General features: G+C 38.6%; 1 protein-coding gene across 1 annotated transcript in view; it reads left to right on the top strand.

Moving 5' to 3' along the window:
• Nucleotides 1–8,514: 8,514 nt before the first annotated feature.
• The window catches only part of PTPN5 (protein tyrosine phosphatase non-receptor type 5), a gene marked incomplete at both ends in the record, with an annotated part of 30,465 nt that continues 19,308 nt past the window's right edge, over nt 8,515–19,671 (top strand). The window contains 5 exons of the mRNA XM_079537918.1: nt 8,515–8,715; nt 9,561–9,680; nt 11,470–11,553; nt 14,870–15,108; nt 18,070–18,259. Coding sequence (XP_079394044.1) covers nt 8,515–8,715; nt 9,561–9,680; nt 11,470–11,553; nt 14,870–15,108; nt 18,070–18,259 — 834 coding nt within the window. The remainder of the gene's footprint in view (nt 8,716–9,560; nt 9,681–11,469; nt 11,554–14,869; nt 15,109–18,069; nt 18,260–19,671) is intronic.

The raw sequence follows: 19,671 nt of genomic DNA, 5'->3' as shown, positions 1-19,671 counted from the left end.
TCTCTGGGCAGTCTTTTTTCAGCACTTCACCTCTGTCTCCGTGAAAAATATCCCCGTGACATCTAATCTAAATCTCTTCTTCTGTAGTTTAAAACCATTTCCCCTTGTCATATCACTTTCTATCCTTGAAAAAGTTGATTTCCTTCCTTTTTATAGCTCCCTTTAAATATGGAAAGGTTGTAATTGAGGTCTCCTTGAAACTTCTCTAGACAGAATAAACCAAGTTCCCTCAGCCTGTCTTCATAGGAGAGTTGTTCCAGCCCTCTGATGATCACTGTGAGCTTCCTCTGGATCTTTTCCAAAAGCTTGACATCCTTCCTGACTTGGGGTCCCCAGGCCTGGATGTACTGCAGGTGGTGCTTCACAATTAACCTGGTTTAGTCTGAAAGTCAGTTTCAGAGGTGCTTTTTGGAACAACTTATGAAACTGGATCTTCTGGGATTTTATTTTTTTTTGTGTGACATCAAAAATTGCAGTTGTTTAAAAATCCATTTAAATTAACATGGAAATAATCTTTCTTTACATGTATCTGTTTAGCTGTACTACCTAACTGTACTACCTAACACAGTACCCATACACCTGTACCCGGGATAGCAATGATAAACAGGTATCTCGTCACTGGTAAGTCTCTTTTTCACACTGAAACTTATCAGAAAGTAAGTGGTTTTGACTTCTGTTGTAGCTTTCATAGAAATCAATCATAAAAAAGTGGCTAAGATTTTTCTCTTCGTATTATTCAGTGTAAAGAAGAAATTGGAACTGATTGACATTTCCATGCAGCAGCTCAGCTAAAGATAACCTTCGGAGCTGGGATCTATCCAGAAGGTATTGGCACTTGTCATTGTGGCAGTTCACTGTGACAGCCAGGCAATTGCTTCGCAGTGTCTGTTGAACTGTTGAGGAAAAAAAATCATAGCCATCTTGAAAAGTCAGAGAAAAGGAGGAAAGCCTTAAGTTTGATATGAAGCCCCAGATTAACAGAACAAGTCAGCAGGGGCATTTAATCAGTGAGTGATTGGGAATCAGATGAGATCTGCCACTTGTTCACTGACCAATCTCTTGTGGAAGAAGAAGAGAGGGAAGCAGTTTATGTTGCAATCTGATGTTTCTTTTCTCCATCCCTATCTAGCAACTAGCAGGCTTGCTCATGTACATGACCCTGCAGTATTGTAATAATGGTCCTGGGTGAACATTTTTTTCTTGCTTAACCTCTTTTTTTCTCCTCCCACCCATTCCAGATGAAGTGGCAGGTGGACTGAGTGGGAGCAGTGTGAAAATGAATGCAGAGAAAATGTGTGACTCAACAGTTCAGCAGGGAGCTGCTGAGTGGAAAGGCAACTATTCTCCCTGCACACTCTGGTAGCAGATTCCTGTTCTTTCAGATATGAGAATAAGCCATTTATGGATGGAGCTTTGCAGCTCACTAGCAGGGAAAAGGCTGTGTATTCTTTTAACAGAACTTATCTCAAGTAGAGAAGAAATTTGTCTAAAAGTCATCTAAAAAACCTTACCAGTGAAACGGGAGACATAGTGAACTATAAATACTCAGTTTGCTGCATGGTTTGATTGCTTTTCTGTTTGACTTTCTCCTTGTTTTCTTTTCTTTTGATGTGTCTCTGCATTTTGGTCATCATTTTGCTTTAAGCAGTATTCTACTAACTGGCCTTGAAGTGTGCAAATCTCTTGTGCTTTACTTGACTAGTAGAAAATAGCCGTTTCCCTTTCTGCACTTCTGTCTCAAGAACTACAGTGAATATCAGCCTTTCTCAGAATGAAAGCTACTGGCTTTTAAATGCTCTAACTACCACTCACAGGCAATCAAATGCAAAGGGAAAATTATGCTTTTTAGGGATTATTTGCTATCATGTAATGGTAAACATTTTCCCCAATGTTTGAGAGGGGCAATGCAGTGTATAAGGTTTGGGGTGTTTTTGTTTTTGTAATGGTACAGAAAAGGGAGATATTTTATCATCAATTTCTGTGTTTTTCATTCAGAAGGAAGAACTGAAGCACAGTTCTTCACGGACTAAGCAATAAGAGATAGGCACTTTGTATATGTGAACATACTCACTGCAAGCTCGGTTTGAAATCTGTGGTTTGCATAGTCATCACAGCATTTTCCACAAACTTCTCTTGTGGTGTTTGATCTTTCAAAGAACAGATGAACTCTTTCATTTTCAGCTGATGCAGATGATGTGTGCATGCACACACACACACACAGTCAGCCCAGCTGCATGGGGTGGTATTTTTTTGAATCTGTGGAGAACCTGAAACAGTGTCATTAAGAGCCCAGAGCAGTTTCCATTCTCTCGATGGGCATATCAAGTTAGGAGCCAAACACACCAAATTAAATACCACTGCTCTTGGTAACTTCCAGTGTGATCATTCTAGCAAAAGTGTGCATCTTTCCCACGTAGAATCCCTTGATGTTACACATTTTCAGTTGTTCCCCACTTATCTGTGAATGCCTACAGCTTGGCCCAGATAACTGTAATGGTACAGAGCAGATACGCTTAATGCAAACAAAAAGCATTGGAAATCAAAAGCTGAATTCTTGTGACTACGTAAGAGATTGAGTCCCAGTGAGCTTTCCATTCCTCTGTGTTCTGTCAGAGGTGGTAGCTACAGTTGTTTGGACCTCTTACTTGGATTTGTCTCTATAGACTCTGTCACAGAAAAGAATGAAATATGAGATTGCAGTTAGCTCTCTTTAAAGTGTTAGATAAATCTAACTGGCTTCCAGTTAGATGCAGAAGGGTTTTTGGGGTTACCTGGGTGCCTTACAGAGTTAGACACGTACGTTTATCTGTTAAAGTTAGTGTTTGAGTTAAGCTGCATAGTGTCTTCTGAAATAGCTCTCTGTGTGGTTTTGCACGACAAACATAAGATGTAGCAATAACAGTTTCATGGCAGCTAGAATTTGGACTTTTTTCCAGAGTGGAATTACAGGTATTTACTTGAGTGACATTGTTGTAAATCCTTTCTAACTCCAGGAATGCAGTAGCAGGTAATTATAAGGTGCTCTAGAGGTTGTTATTCTTTGCAGGTCCTAATTGGACTACTTTTAGGGCCTACATGCTGCTCTTCCAGTGATTTTTTTATTCTTTTATTATATATTTTTTTATTATTATTTATTTGGGAAAGATAAGAATATGAGGCACTTGGAAACACAGCAGATCAGTGATCAAATAGAGTAGAAGTATCATAGTGGAGACAGTACAAAGAAAATCAATAATGGAGGAGGTAGAAAGAGATGCATTCTTAATATTACTACAGGAGTGTGAAATAGTATTCCCACTGCTTTCAACACAGCTGACTGGATCTTGAGCGTAATTTTTAACGTAACTTGTCAGATGACTTAAGAATGCAGAGGATGTGAAGGAAAAACAGCCTTTCCTCCATATGGTGAATTGTATACATCTATAAAGAGTTATGACATCAGCCATTATGTTTATCTACTTAATGTGTGAGATTACCAGGTTGTAAAGAAGTTTAGTAAAAGTTTGAGTTGTAGGTTAGTGACCTCACAGCCGATTTCCTGTGGAGAGAGGAATGTGAGTACACAAGTTTTCTGCTATGTAAGTACAATACTTCTCCTTCCTTGTATCTGTCTTCTCCCAGACCATTGTAGTGCAAAAGAAATGTTTGTTTCTTGGTCCAGAAGCTTATTATTCTGTTTTCATCCTTCTCATACATCATGTTGCAAGCAAAACAGAGAATGTCCTCTGAACTGGTATCTTTATCCTAGAGCTCTGTTTCGTGAGTGGATGAGTTGTTCTATCGTACTCCAGTGCAAGCTACATCATGTTCACGTGCACTCTGAAGCAGTTAATTCGTCTTAGAAGTGTCTTGACAGTATCTGGATTTCCCTGCAATCAGTGTCTCATGACTTTCAGATTTAACAGGATATATGAAGTGCATAGCCAGGACTATGTCCTGCATATGCAGTTTCAGTGCCTGTGAAAATGATCTTTGCTGGCTCATCTCAGTAGGACCAGAGGGAATGGCTTCAAGCTACGGCAGGGGAGATTCAGGCTGGACATGAGGAAGTATTACTTTTCAGAAAGGGTGGTCAGGCACTGGAATGGACTGCCCAGGGAGGTGGTGGAGTCACCGAGCCTGGGGGTGTTCAAGGAAAGGCTGGATGTTGTGTTGAGGGACATGGTTTAGTGGGAGCAGTTGGTAAGAGGTGAGCGGTTGGACTGGATGATCTTTTAGGTCTTTTCCAACCTTGGTGATTCTATGATTCTATGATTCTATAGAATGCGTTCATTTATTATTCTCTAATTGATGGCAGGTCTCCCTAGCAGCTGGATGGAAATCTGAGACAATAATTTCAATAGATTATTGCATGTGGATACTTAAAGGTGGAGAGGCTATATGTAGATTTAGGTCTGTGATATAAAATGTTGATAATTTTGCTGACTATGAGGCATAGCCGGCACATTCGTGGTTGTCAATGCTTCCTGAGTCCAGACCCATTGTTCAATGTGAGTTCTTGCCAAACACAGCTGTCATGAAGATGTAGACAGGTTTGGAGGACATGGATCCTCCTCACACATAATGCATGCATGGGACAGTGCAGTTGAACTGCTTACAGCTTGCTGACTGCTGGAACTAGAGAGCTGGCAATGTAGGTGAGGCCATTTCTCTCTTCTAGTTTGCGCATCTAGGATGTGACTCAACAGTTCATTGATTCCCTGCCTATTCCTATCCTGCCCAAAGATTCCTGCCCTTAGTGTAGGACAGCACCCACACTAAGAAGTGACCCTATTTTTCTTGGTGATGTCTGCCCTGAAATAATGATTTCTTAATCATTATGAAGTACAGCCTAGATACATGATCTTGGGATTTATTTTTGGCAACTTGTACTGATGGCTGTGTTTAGGAAAAGAATGCAAGATGGATGCTTCACTTAGTTTGACTGAAAGATCAGGAGTGATGTTTAAGTTCATGGTGCTGTTCTAAAATTTTAAGTTGCTTTAATAAGCCATACGCTTGATATAGATGTCTGAGACATTTTGGTTCTTCCAATTGATTTTTCTAGCAAATATAGCCCTGTGTCAAAGGAGAAGTATTGGTGGAATTTGAATCCATATTTCCATGATGTAGAAATTCATAAGGCTATCATGTGGATGTTGCAATTTGCTGTCAATCAAATCACTATCAAAGTAAGGCTTAATTGGTTTCTTCTGGATGGGGAGTCATTCTTATCAGCTGTCTCAAGACCTTCACACTGACCTTTGTTGATATCTCACTCATATTACCTAAACTGTGCAGTGAAAGAAATTATAGCCTGCTAGAGAAAATAATACAGCAATATAGGATTGTGATATCAAGTTTGATAATTGAAATATAATTTAAAGCTGATGTAGTTAAATCAGTACAAAATCTTAGGTAGGCATCATTATGTTTGTAAAAATCTTCTGTGATTTGGAATTGTAATGTTTGGGGTTTTTTTGTGAACTTGAATGAATCCAGTTTTAATTCTTTGTTTGCTGAAGACAATAATCTCAATATGTATGTTTATCATAATATGTACGGATTCTGACATTTCTCCATTATTTGTGTTCTTGACTTGGTGTGTCTGATTTTTTTTATTTTTTTTTTACTGTATTAGTGAAAGGAAACTGGTGGCAGCAGATAAACAATAACGTTTCAGCAGAGCAGGAGTCCTTGGCTCTTACGTTCATGGAGCAGATTTCTACCTCAGAGTAGAAATGATATGAAGGACAATAAATTACTTCTATTGGGCAGCCATAAGAACATGACTCCTACAATTGTACATCTATTGCTAGACAACACTGGAATTCTGGGAATTAAGCTTCTTGGCTCTGGAGGGGCATAGATCTCCATGATTACAGATCCAGAACCTCCCTAACTTTAACGTCTTTGTTCCAAAAGGCGTGTGGTTAAGTGGCCTTAACATCATCGTTTAGTGTCAGGGTTCTATTTCCAACTTAGGCAGAAGTGGCCTTGTAAAAATCTCAGGCTCTAACAGGTACGAAATGTAGAAGTTCTATTTACATGCATAACAAGGTGAATGAGGTTTTGGTCTGTTAAAAAAAAAAGTCTTTGAAACATTATGAATTTATAAGAAAGAGTTGAAAGCTGAGCTTGGAATCTGTGTTCTCTGGATGTCTTCCAAAAGGTATTTTATTTCTGCTTTGCAGATATTTTAGTGAAGCTTTTGGAAAGTGCATCCAACAAAAGCCATCACAAAGGCTTAGAAAAACAGTAAATTAATGGGTTTATCAGCCATGCTCATGGACTGAGGTGCATTATTTAATGCTGATGGAGGAAAAATAGGACTTAAAACGTGTTTGGTAAAAACAGAAGGTTAGAGACTCGAAGTCACAATAAAGTATTTGGATAGACAATTCTGTACGTTTATCTCAGCCACGTGAATGTCTTCCTACATGGTTGGCAAAAATAATTTCTAACATCAATTTTCTGTCCCCTCTAAATTTCAACTTCTAGTTGCCAAACAGAACATGACCATTCCACAAACAAGCAAAACCAGAAAAAAACTGACAGATAGTAACAAGGGTTTTCCCCTTTGTTCTTGTCAACATTGAAGGTGTTTAGGCAGCCATGACTAGAGACTGTCTGCTAGACATGACTAGACAGACATGACTAGAGGCATGGCTGCTGTGTTGTCATCTTGGCAGTCATTGAGTTTAGCTCTACATGTCATGGTATCAGGGATGTTAAATGGGTGGTCAGTGTCTGTGGACAAAAAGGACTGTATCTGGGCTCTGTATGTTTCTTGGAGGGGGTGTCGTCAGACTCCATTTGTTACTGGCTGAACCCTGTGGGATGGACACAGATTTCCCTTGACCTCTTCAGCTGTATTCCACAAACTGCCTGCTTTTTATTAACAAGTGCTACTTCATAGCTCATGTCTTCCAGCATTTGAGGTGTACGAATGAAAGTGAAGAGAAATTTACCACTGTGAGAAATACAGGCTGGAATTGTTGTTGTCTATTTTTACCTTTTTACTTTCATCTATTTCCATGTTTTATTGGCATATGTTTAATATGAAAAAGATGGTATTGGTGCTGATTGCTGTGCTGAGTCTTCCCTGGCTAATAGTCTATCAGTTAATTCCACATATACCTATGGTGTACAGCTTGTATAGCTGAGTGTGTGCATCTAGATGTGCATTTTCATACTTCCTGAGAAATACCTGCAAAAAGATGGTGAAAATAACTACCCAGAGCCACTTAGACCCCTCACAGCCTTCTTAGGCTATTCCCCATCACAAACTGAGTGGAGATAGTTTGCATATAAGAAACAAGTAACCTGATCTCTTGCATAAGTACTGGGTAGTACACACTGACGACCTTTTTGGTTTGGGGCAGCTAAGGGAATAGAGAGCATTGTAGGAAATCATTAATGTTTCCCAAGTGCCTTGTTCATTTATGCAGGGATGTCATAAGGTCTATTTCAGTGAAGGGAGAGAAAACAACCACAGAGTGGGAATAAGAATCTCCTAGAAATTAAAAGCCCATGTTCCTGTCTGCTGTCATGATTTAGAGATTAAACAGTGCGTTTCCCTGAATCTTTGTCATACTGATGTCCAGACTGATGCCATGAATGTTTCATTTGCCTAATTAGAGTTGTGCCTCATTTATGGATGCTTTTCTGACATTATGACTATTCTGACACATGGAGAGAAATACCTGAAGGAAGCATTCGGTAGAAACCTCACCTCCACAAACCACAGGAAGGCCAACAACGTTGCCATTACCTGGGGCACTCATGGCTTGCTTTGGCTTAAGGATAATATTGTGGATAGAGCAACCTTGGGATTTTGATCAGGTGGAATGATGTAGATCACTAGTACTTACTTCAGATGGGTCTGATCTTTTATCTAATTATTATCTTAATTATTGTCTATGCATTATGTTTAAAATAATGCTGCTGCGGAGTTCACCACACCAGTGCATATGTCCATTAAATGAAATAGCACTGCAGTGTTATCAAATAACTCCTAAATACAAATCCAGCCAAAAAGTAGGTTATTATAATTTGTCCTTTACTAGTGCCATGGACACCTAGTCAAAATCCAGAGCTACAAAGGCACATGTGAGCATGAGTCTCTATCTCAGAATTTTTTAATCACATTAGGCAAAGAGAAATAATGGGAAAGGAAGAAACTGAGGCAGGGAGGAACAAAATGCCACCATGTGGCTGGAACTAGAAAGTAGGATAGATGGTTACTTTAAGAGTAGAAAACAAAAAGGTGCAGCAATGTCAATGAGAATGTATTAACAACAAAGCCTAGGATCTGCCCCTCTGGAAAGAAAGAGGAAAATAATTTATCCACCCACACTCGCTTTTTTCTGACAAAGGCAGGTGAATACAGCTATGCTAATAGATTGTGACGCTCGCAACCCTGAGCTGCACTTACTGATGCAGAACTGAGATGTACCCATCGTCTTTAGGAAAACAATAGCTCCAGCAGCATTCGCAGTGGCTGCAGGGTTATGTGCTATTCATTCCCTGCACATGTTGTTTTCATGTGAAGGTCTTTACAATCCAGCTGTGATGGAGTCAATGGGTGAAGCTCAAGAGCAACAAGAACAGCTGAACAGGAAGGAGCAGTCGCTGAAAACCACCCAGAAAACTGCACTGCTTGCTTGGGCTGCCTGGTGGAATGGATTAATGACTGGAGACAGCATGTATCTGTTTGTCCTCTCTCAGATACTGGTAAGGAAGCTTCTTGTCGCTTTGAAATGATGGGACGCTTCTTATAAGCTTTCTTGGCTTTGCAGGATTCATGGTGGACATAACAGTGGATTTAACTGTAGTTGTCTTATTTCTGCAGCCACCTGCCTCACCCTTTCTTTGCTAACAGCCCCTGCTTTGGGTTTCCCAGTCTCTTGTCCCATTCTCTTCCCTTTTAAAAATCTCACCATCTCACAACAGATGAATCTTCTGCAGCTGATCTATATGAGGGTAAATAACAGTCACGTTGAAAAATGGTCTGAGTAGTGCATCCTTTTTAAAGTCTTTTGAGATAGGAAGTGAGTTCTGTGAGAGCATTAAATATAATATTATTGCTTTTATTATTTTGTGTTAATTGTGTAGTATACGGCAACCTTAAGTGATTGAAATGAAATGCTTCAGTATGTGTGTTTTTATAGGGATAAGTATTTGGACAAGGCCATTTGTGAAAGTTTTGCATAGTGTGAGATACACATTTTAATAATATAAAAAGTTCACTGAATTGCAGTTTTGATTTAAAAGTAGTAATTCTGAAAATTCAGAAGTCAGAGGGATCATTGCTCTTTAGAGGTACAGTCATTTTGCTAGTGTAGATCAGAGTAAGCTTTCTGTTCTCGTTGATAAGCATCTAGATCATGCTGGCTGAGCATTTATCACTCGATCTTTCTATTTTTGTTAAGTTAGAGTCTGGAAAATACCTGAATTCTTAAAGCAACAATGATGATCAACATAAACTCAATGACAAGTAAATTAGTTAATTATGCAGTCTTGAAAAGAAATGTATAATGAGGAGAACTCATTATGTTTTTGTCTGATTGATTGCACAGCTTCTCTGCATGATGCTGTGGTACAGCACTTTTGGGACCATCTCAGCAGCTCAGAATGCCTTTGACATGCTGTTTTACTTGCTTACCCCATTTGAACAGTTTTTGTCAGATCAAGGAGGGGTAAGTGTCTTTGCTCATCTCTCTGTTGGGATGGTTGTTGTCAGTAGCCTTAGTTGATGCTTATGTCTTTGGACTAAATGTGTAATACATGTGTGTTTCTAATAATGTAGTGATTGTGCATTGTGTGTGTGTGTTCTGAAATAGTGGAAAATGTTTTCTGAAAATAGATCCGTATTTTGTCTTCAAAAAACAGGGCCAGATTTTTGGCTATGATGTTAGATAAACATAGGAATTTTTTTTCCTACTGTGCAAATTATTGCAAATGAAACAAACCAATGAGAGATCAGCCTTATAATGCTTCATCTGCATGAAGGGAGAGCGTGGAACTCCTTTTATTGGGAGAGATAGAAGCTTAAATTCTTGGAAGAAATGGATGAATCCACACAAAGGATGCAAACTGTGAAATGCTCAGTCACTAAATTCTGTTTTTATTCAGTTTAAAACATATCTGTACATGTAAAAATATTTCAGGTATATGAGGAGTACACGTACAATTACATCTACAAAGCTACCTCAGTAAAATTGCTTAGCTTCTCACCATGGCATAATGACACAGATACCAGTATGATTCATTTGATTAATTACTGGGCTAATTATACCCAGTGCAGATTTTGCTATTATGGACAGAGCATAAATTAAGCGGTGAGCAGCTACTGACAAAAATCAGATGAAATATAATTGCCCTCAGAATGTTTAGATTCATTGTATGTAATCTTTGTAAAGGAAGCTATGCAGTACAAATAGGAAATCTTACTCAGTACCTCTTGTGGCTGAAGTACAGTGGAGACTGCTTTCTGTATTCCCTTAAGTGTTTGAGCTGCATGTCACTTGCTCTTTTTATTTAAAAGAGGTGCTTTGTCCTTTCTCAGTTGCATTTACTATGATGCATAATCAAAGCTCGTTACAGAGCACTGCTTATTTCTTATTTTCAGTCAATCTATCATTAACAATTTATTTTTCTTGCATAAAATCACTGATTTATAAGATTTTGACTTAAAATGAATGTTCTGTGAGTTCAGCATGGAGGAAAGTGATTTGTAGAAAGCACCACAAGAACACCCAAGTGTGCCTCTGTGCAGATGTTCATGCATATCTTTAAAAATTATTTATTATAGCATTACTCACCATATAAATTTAGACTTGAAAACAGTAAGGTCAAACAAATTTGACATTTAAATAAACAAGAGCTCTTAACTATTAATTTTCTCTAGCATTACTGGTAGATCAGAAATAGTAAATTTCCTTGCACACTAAAGTTCATTAAAATCATATTTTACACATAGTACTGAGAGTAAGGATGAACTCTGATGTGCCTAAATATGACCAGAACTGTGGAGTGAATTTCACTGCAAGTGAAGTGCTGTAAATGAACCTGATGACAAAGTCCTCTGTGCCTGGCTTTTATGTAAGAACCTATAAACACAGAAGCAGTACTAAACATAGTTCAAAGCATTCTGCCAGGGAATAAAATTAAATTGACTGGGGCAATGTAACACGGATCCAGGCTGCAAAATCCAGCAGTGATTCCGAATTTCAATTTTGGGAATATATAAGGTGAGGACATGTTCATTGTTCTGCAACAGTCCTCACAGTGGAAACCACCTTAAGATGTGGTTTCAATTTGAATCTTCTTGAAAGCCTGGCATTTTTCTATTGGTGGTGTTGGCAGCTTTCACAGATATGATTAGTCTACATGGAAAATCCAAGAATGGTAAATATCAAGAACACGTATGCAGATGTTATGCTGTGTCTTAAAGCACTTTATGATATCAATTCTGTTGTTTTGCAGGATCTAACTAGAATTGGGAATGTTGTGATATCGTATATCCTGCTGTCCTTAGTTTCTCTAGGACTGCTACTTGTTGGATCTCTGGTAAGTACAGTACTGTGCAAGCTGTTTCATGCACTTTTTCAAGTGAGTTTTTATAAAATGTCTAGTTTACTGAAAGTTATTGATGTTATCCTCAGGATGATTTTAAAGCAACACCTTCAGGACTATTTCTATAAAATTAGTGGCATGCTTTACATAGAGGAATCATGACTACGTTTATCCTTACTCAATTTCTTGATTAATTGTGGATTACAGTGACGGTTTTTATTTTCTCTATCTACAGATGGGCTGTGTTTTCATTTAGAATAGAAAGCATGTGGTCCAGTAAAGGAACCATCTAAAATTGCTGCCTTATGCAGAGCATCTGTTGACTGAAGTGGTAGAAGGAGCTGTTGCAGAGCACCAGTATACTTACCAGAGTAATGCTTTTGTAGATAGATATAGGCCAAGACCCCAGGTGCAGGGCAAGATTAGTGGCATGACCATTAACCTAGTTAACTGACAACCACTGTGGAGCAGGAGGATTGCACTGCTTTTCTCCACTGTGTAAATGTCACAAAGGTGTGCATTAGATGGAAAAGCTGGGGAAAATTCTTTCATTTTAGGGAGCTATAACTAAATATGACATTTCTTATCCCTCTACACTGTTCTGTTAGGATGGAAATGCAGGTAGAAAATAATCACCTCCTGTCCTTATAGTAGAATATTTTCAGGCCACTCAGGAAGCTGAAGCCATGCAATGTGCGTGCAGTTGGACTGATATGCAGTATAATCAATTATATCTTAGAATCACAGGTTAGTTGGAGGGGAGATCTGGAGTTGAGTTTGCCAATCCAACATCTGGTTTTGAGACGGGGCTGCTGCCAACACTTAGTAAGGTAGCCAAACACTTTTCTACATGGGTTTTGAAAACCTTCAGGGAAAGAGATGTATCACCTCTCTAGATATCTAGATATTATGCTTTAACCATGTGGCACGCTTGGGGAAGAAGTTTATTTTAATGTCTGATCTTAATTTCCCATTCTGCAGCTTGTGGCCATCATATCTTGTGGTTTCACCTCTGTAGCTGCTCTTAAAATTGCAGTCATAACATTGGAACACAGTACACGTCCTGTGCAGTCAGAGCAATGGTCCATCTTTCCCAGAATCTTCTCTCTGATAGTGACATTAGGAGGAACTGTTCAGAGAGCATATGAACCTGGTCTCTTCCTGCTTATTATCTTGGTCTCCTTCTCTTCGCAGGTCATGCTGAGCAGCAATTTGAAAATGTCTCTTTGCCAGTGTTTAGGGAATAAGTGTAAAATAGTCACTAGCAGAACACTGGAAATGATGTAGTGATGTACCTAAGCAGGATTTCTGAAATACTAGCCTCGTAGACAACAGACAGTTGCATGAAGACTGTTTTCTTCTTTGTCTCAACTAAGGATTTTTTGTTTCATTTTGCTTTCTGTTGTTGCTGTTTTTCGAGTGGTTTTTTAAGTGATGTGCTGCCTAGAAGCCTCATTGAAGAGGTGTTTTACATTGAAGAGTGCCGTTATAATTAATTTTTTTATTCCTAAATGTACTCTTCTTTCTTTATAGATGGACCTGACCCACTAGTCCCTCGCTACCATGCATGCTAGATGGCATATCAATTAAAACACCTTATGTATTTTCTTATTCAGTAAGTGTGGTTACTTACACTAAAGCCCTAGCAGTTACCTGGAAAAGGGAGGAGAAATGCCTGTTTATAGAGCTACTTTGTTGCCTTAATCTTAGAGCAATAACTATTGGGACACCTAACAATGCAGAGAAAAGGATTTTCAGAAGAAATATGAAAAGAAGTGGGGCTCTGTCTTGCCTGTGCACATGATAAAATTTAGTTCTTTTTTGCATCGGGCAGTCTGTGACTATGATACACATGGAACAAATTTTTCAAGGGAGTAGATCTCAGCTAAAGTTTGACGTGCTTTTCTGAGAATGTCCAGACACCAGAATGTATTGGAAGTTTACTGGTCACAGTGAAAATAACAGGCTGGGTAGCGTGCTTGAGGTTTGTGTTGGTGATGCTATCCATTTTCTACATTATGTAGCAATCACGTTTCTCTTTGCTTTTGTAATTGCTGCTTGCTTTGATCAACTGAAACAACAGCATTGTGATTGCAGTAACTGTTGAGTGAATACGGCTTTTTTTGAGAGTCTAACGATCTCTAAAACTCAGTGTAGACAGAAGTGGAAACTTGCTTCACTTTTCATTCTGTAGACTCAGAAAAACAAGAGTATGTAAAGACACGTGGAAAAATTTCTGCTGAAAACCCTGTGCAAGCTGAAAATTTGACCTTTTTTGTTGGCACATTCTCTAATTTCAACTGCCCACTTAAAAGCCATTACAGAAAAGTACGGAAGAGAACTTACTTTGGTAAATGCAACTCGTTCTTCTTAGTTTCAAAAGGGTACGTGTCTGTGCAAGACACTTTTCATGACACTCAGCCTGAATGATGCTTCTCCTGCTTCAACGCTGGAGGGATGAAATTGGCCTTATGTTTCAGGTTTTGGAATTCAGAAGTGAACTCGACTTTTTTATCTGAGGTCTGTACATAGGATTAAACACTCAAATGATAATATCTCAAAATCATTCAGCCTACCACGCATCCATCTAAAACAATATGGTAGAATATTTTCTTAGATATACGCCATTTCAAACCCCTAATTAATATATAATACAAAATTTTAATACCTCATTTGTCCTAGAATTTCTCAGGATTTATTATTATATGACTATATCATGTTTAAGTCTGACAATTACATTGCAAAACATGCTTCACTAATGCAAAAAAAATTATTTTGGTGCTCTGAGACTCAAAACAAGTTGCATCCAACTTTAGACTTACAAAAAATGATTGACTTATACATGAATTTAGACTAGGCTGCCAGATTATCAAAGATGCGCAGCTCAGGAAAGTTGTGTTTACCTTAAATCAAGTGTATCTGCATTTTAGGTGAAAAAGAACATTAAGTGAGGAGAGGTATTTATAGTACATTCTGATTTTGTAAACAAGTCTGTGAAAGGTAAGCAAGTGAACAAAAGGGCAGTGGTGTCACGTTGGCTTGCATGTGATGATCACAAGCACATTCTGCTTCCGCTGTATTCCTGAGCCTGACCAGCTCTGTGGAAACCTCTGTGGCTGAAAGCAGATTTGAATCCTTGTAACACATTACAAAGCTATTCCTGCATAGAACGTTCCTGTCCTCTTTGATACTATCCAATTCTGATGCATCATAATGAATTGGGATGCTGTCCTTGTGACCCATCCTCTAAGCTGTGTGCAAGGACTGGCATCAACCAGAAAGAGTTTTTTTAAATGTTTATTTCCTCCAGTTTTGGCATCTGCTCAGAGCTCGTCCAGACCCCCCCTTTCCGCTCCAGGAGGACAGACGCCAATCTGTGAGCCGGCAGCCTTCGTTCACGTACTCAGAGTGGACAGAAGATAAAAATGAGGATGACTTCCTAGACTTGGATCCTGTACCAGAGACCCCAGTCTTTGACTGTGTAATGGACATTAAAGTGGAGACAGATCCAGCTACTCTAACAGTTAAATCCGTGGGCTTGCAAGAAAGGTAGGGTAGATGTCCTGAACCAGGGGAATGCTTGGTTCCAGATTTTCTGGCTTAGTTCTGTGCCTAGTGGTAAGCTTTATTACCCTCATGAATGTCATTTTCAAATGTGGTTTTGAAGCTAAGCTGCTGCTTTATTACCTGTCTGTTTTCAGTCCATTCCTGAATATTAAGTGTGTTAATCAAAAATCATGCAATTTCCTGATAGCACTCTACAGGTCTTATGCAGAAATGTCACTTGTTTCCTTGGTAAGATCCATTTGTTTGATCTGTCTCTTGCCATTTCCCAAGATGGCAACTGCATAGCATGAAATCCACTACAGAGCAGTGAAATCTTTTACGACTGAAAGATGGATCTTGTTAATTCTTCTTTTCTGCCACTTGTACTGAAGGTTTGGTCTTCACTCCAAAAGCAAACCATAGTACAAAATATCTGCCCTAATTCGCCTATAAATTGGGTTACTCAAAAAGTGAATGAATTGCTTTGAACTTAACCCAGTCATGGAATTTTAGGATGAGCTGATGTTCACTTCTTAAACCAGAAAGTAACAGTTTCTCAGAGAGATTCATAACTGGGAAAGAGCAGTTTTCAGACAAGAGGAAGACAGGAGTGAATCAGTACTGTTTTGCATTGCATTTCTCCATCTTTGCTCATACGTATTCCAGAAGGGCCACTGATTTAACATGCCTGCCCTTTCTTATTCTGGGGACCACAGAACTGAGTTTACATTGCTGGCAGCCTGTATTTTGTTTCTATGTTATGCTTTCAGTTGTCTTTGTGAAGCAGAATGAAGATATTTGGGATAGAAATCTCATACAGAAATTCTTCAAAGGTGATGTTATGGATAATTTTACTGCAGGGTCCAAGATAGGAAAAAATATCACCTTTCTTTATTTTCAGTTCTTCCATCTTAATTGGAGTGCTAACCCTAATTCTCATGTCTAGAATTTAAAAGACAGAACTTAAATGATTTAAAAACATATGATAAGTTTCCAAAGGTCCACATGAAACATTAAGAAAATGTTTTAGCAGAGGCTTTTAATTGTAGTGTAAGTTTAGAATGTTTTTCTCACACTTTATTTTTGTTTACATCCTTATTCCTCAAATGTCTTACTTTTTGCATTCTTCTGGTTTAAACAAGATATTCCAGTTTTGCTGTTCTTCACTATGGGCAAGATTGAAACATACCAGTCATTTGAGCTCTGAAGTATTCCTAATCTTCCATCCCTTGCTTTTTAAAAATGCTTGCATTTCTTCTTGCGTGGCAGCTATTCGTCAAGAAAGATGCTCACTCTTTCAAGGAAATCAGTGAATATTAAAGTATTGAATTACAACTAAAAATCAAGGAAGAAGAGATGTGAAGTGGGATAGCAGTTTCTTGAAGCTCTATCAGTAGGTAGAATGTGTACACTAAGATGTAAAACAAACTTTTTTTCAACATATACAGGTGCTTGTGAAACCAGACATCATTTCAGGTTTGGGCTGTGCTCAGGCAGATTTCATTTACATCAAGCATTGGTCCCTCTTCCCTTGTGGTAGTGTTGTGTTAAATTATCTACCTACCCCTCTTTTTTTTTCTTGTTAATCCATCCTGCTTCTCCATCTTTCTTCCATCTCATTCTTAACCACCTACACCATTAAAAAGGGAATTAGTTACTAGCTAAGTTCAAAGAGCACTGGATGTTATTCTGGAAGAGACAATCTCATTTCCTATGCTGAAGTAGTACTAATATCTTTGTGTGTAGCCCCTGCTACCTTAAAAGAACTGAAAGCATTTGTTATCAAATGCAGTTATTTCTGGGGAGGGATGTAGTTAGCTGTTTAAAGCATAGGGGAGGATAGGTCAAAATATTTTGAAAAGGGCCACGAAAAGTTCAGTGTTTACCATTAGTGGTCATGTTTCATCCATAATCATTTACCCATAACTGTGAATCTTAGCAGGAGGCTGGCTGCACATTCTTTTGGAAAAACTCCTGAATCTAGAAAAGGGCTGTGATCCAAGTAACAACTTCTACCCATTTCTCTGTGAGCTGGTCATCCTTGTGTGTGTACATGTTTTTTGAGCAGCTCCTGCAAACATCTCCCAAGTAGATTTTGCCAGGTGAGTGAGTCATCAAAAATAGGTCTACTGAGTGGATGTATAGAACATTAAATCCAGTAATCATTGTACTGTGTGATGTTATTCTGTTAAAGATGTTTGAAAATAGATTCACTGATGGCATTTGTGTCTCTCTTTGTCTATGACATGAGATTGACAGAAGCTCAGAAGTGCTTTACATATTTTCAATAAACACTGCTGACATTCTGACCTTTTTGTTTTGCTGTGTAGCTAACTTGCATAAATGCCACTAAAAATTCTACATGTTATAAACGGAGATGCTCTTAATTGTTTAAATACTGGGACTTCCTTTTTACCCTTCTCATGAATACTGTTGTGGAAAGAAAACTTTTTAGATCGAATAATTATCCAATGTTATGTCTAGCATCTCATGTATTTATTCATGTTGAACTGTAATGTTTATTCCAAGATCTTACCTTGCTGATATTGTCTGAGAGACTAAGAGATGGTTATTCAGTAGGATCTGGCCTGAAGAAAACTAATATATCACAGGTGAAAATCTTGATCCAAATTGTCAGTCTGTCTTTAGCTTTTCAAAAATATTGTGCGATTTACACAAGTACGAAAACTTTCTGCAGTTGTCTTCTCAGTGCCTTTGACTAACAGGCTGCTTCAGTTTGGGTAACAAAATATAGTTGCCTTTTTAGGGACGATGCTTTGTCAGTGTGGGCTTTTGACAGTATTGACCTTCACATGCCAGTGTACAAAATGATCTTATCTACGCAAGAAGCGTCACCAGTTTTTCAAAGTTACTTTTGTCAGAACTGTATCCATTGCTGATGTATACTGGCAGTGATAGGTCAGCCTATACTGTGGTAAGCAAACTGACTGCTCTGTTTTGCAGGAGGGGTTCCAATGTTTCACTCACGCTAGATATGTGTACCCCAGGCTGTTCTGAGCAAGGTTTTGGCTATATCATGTCACCACGGGAACAGTCAGCGCAAGAATATCTCCAGACAGCATCAAACATTCTTACTGAAGAAGAACTGCACAAGAAAGCTCTGGATTCATTCATACTCCAGGCAGAATTCTTTGTGAGTATCTGACTCTTCTAGGAGCATCCAAAAAATAGAATGTTGTGTGTTTTTCCTGAGCCCTGCAATTATTTTCTGCGGGACTACAATTAATATATAGAAATTCCAATTCTATCAGTGAAGCATTAAATGAAAACCTGAAATTCATCATCCATCAAAATGGTGATGACTGAGAGCCTGAAGTGATCTCGTCACATAAAAACTGCAGAATTGATTCTGGAAACAACAGCAGAGTGTTATTTTCACCAGACTTCTTCCTTCTTTTCCTCAATATATTACTTTCTGGTGAAAAATCAAACTTTTTCACTATATAAGAAAAGCCTAGTTTGCTATAGATGTTGCTTCTTGAAATTTTGAGTCACCTTAGGCATTAAATTAGTCCAGATGCATGCTCTCTGCTGTTGAATGCTTCGCATGAAGCTTTGTTTTAGGTAGCCCAAACATTCTCCAGATGACTGAAGCACAGAATGGCTAGGTCAGTCAGCTAGAGTCTTAAAAAGTAATTTTTCTGCAGAAGAAAAACAAGTATTTTACTAGCTGTAAAGTGCTCTGTTGGTTGCTCTTAGGATTCTGAAGTATGCATGTTTCCTTCTTTCACTCTATCCAACGCTACTTGAGAGAGAACTCAGTCTTATTTGAGGGCAAAAAAAGTGTATCTACAGAGACAAAGCAAGGAGGTGCAAATTTGATTTCTACAATTAATTAATTAGGATAAAGACCAGATATATTTCAATGTAGTGAGCATGCTAGCTTTTTGGATCATTGCATTCCATCTGCGTCTCTTCCCTAACTGCTTCAGTCTCCATTAGAGTCATTGTTTGTAGCTAACAAAATAAATGAATAAAGATGCTGCAGAGCCCAGGAGTGTTATGTCTACTAAGCAGGGTTGCACAAGATGGGAGGTAACCAGGACGCAGTCTGCATGCTGGGGTATTTCAGAACATGGGATCAAGAGCTGCTGCAGCAAATGCTGCCTGCTCAAATATTCTCTTAAGCACAGAATCTCAGTAGAGTGGGAGGAAGATAATGTTTTGCAGTATAGCACCCCTTTCAGCCTGCCTCCTCTATGACTCTTCAGATGTCACTTGCTCTTGAGACTCTGAGATGAGAGAGATTGAACTGGTGTTTTAAAACAGGCTGACAGATATTTGTGGTGTATAACTTGCTTAGTGTGTTATGCAAGATGAAGAAAAGCAGCTTTTGGGTAGGCAACTCCTGATTCCTTTAAAGTAAAGTATGTTTTACTTGTTCAAGGGAGGAAATACTCACTTAGTAAGTGTATGAGTTGATGGCTGAAGAAATCCATGTGCAATTTGACCAATCTCACTATGGATTTCAAGCAAAGAAAATGATGTTAGAAGTAGGAGAAATGTTTCTGTTCTTTGACAGCTTTTGAGTGTGTTTTCCTTGTG

This window comes from Tetrao urogallus, assembly GCF_951394365.1.
Source record: "Tetrao urogallus genome assembly, chromosome: 6".
NCBI classification, from domain to species: Eukaryota; Metazoa; Chordata; class Aves; order Galliformes; family Phasianidae; genus Tetrao; species Tetrao urogallus.
The sequence above is the reverse complement of the archived record's forward strand: the minus strand, read 5'-3'. Positions and strand labels throughout refer to the sequence as shown.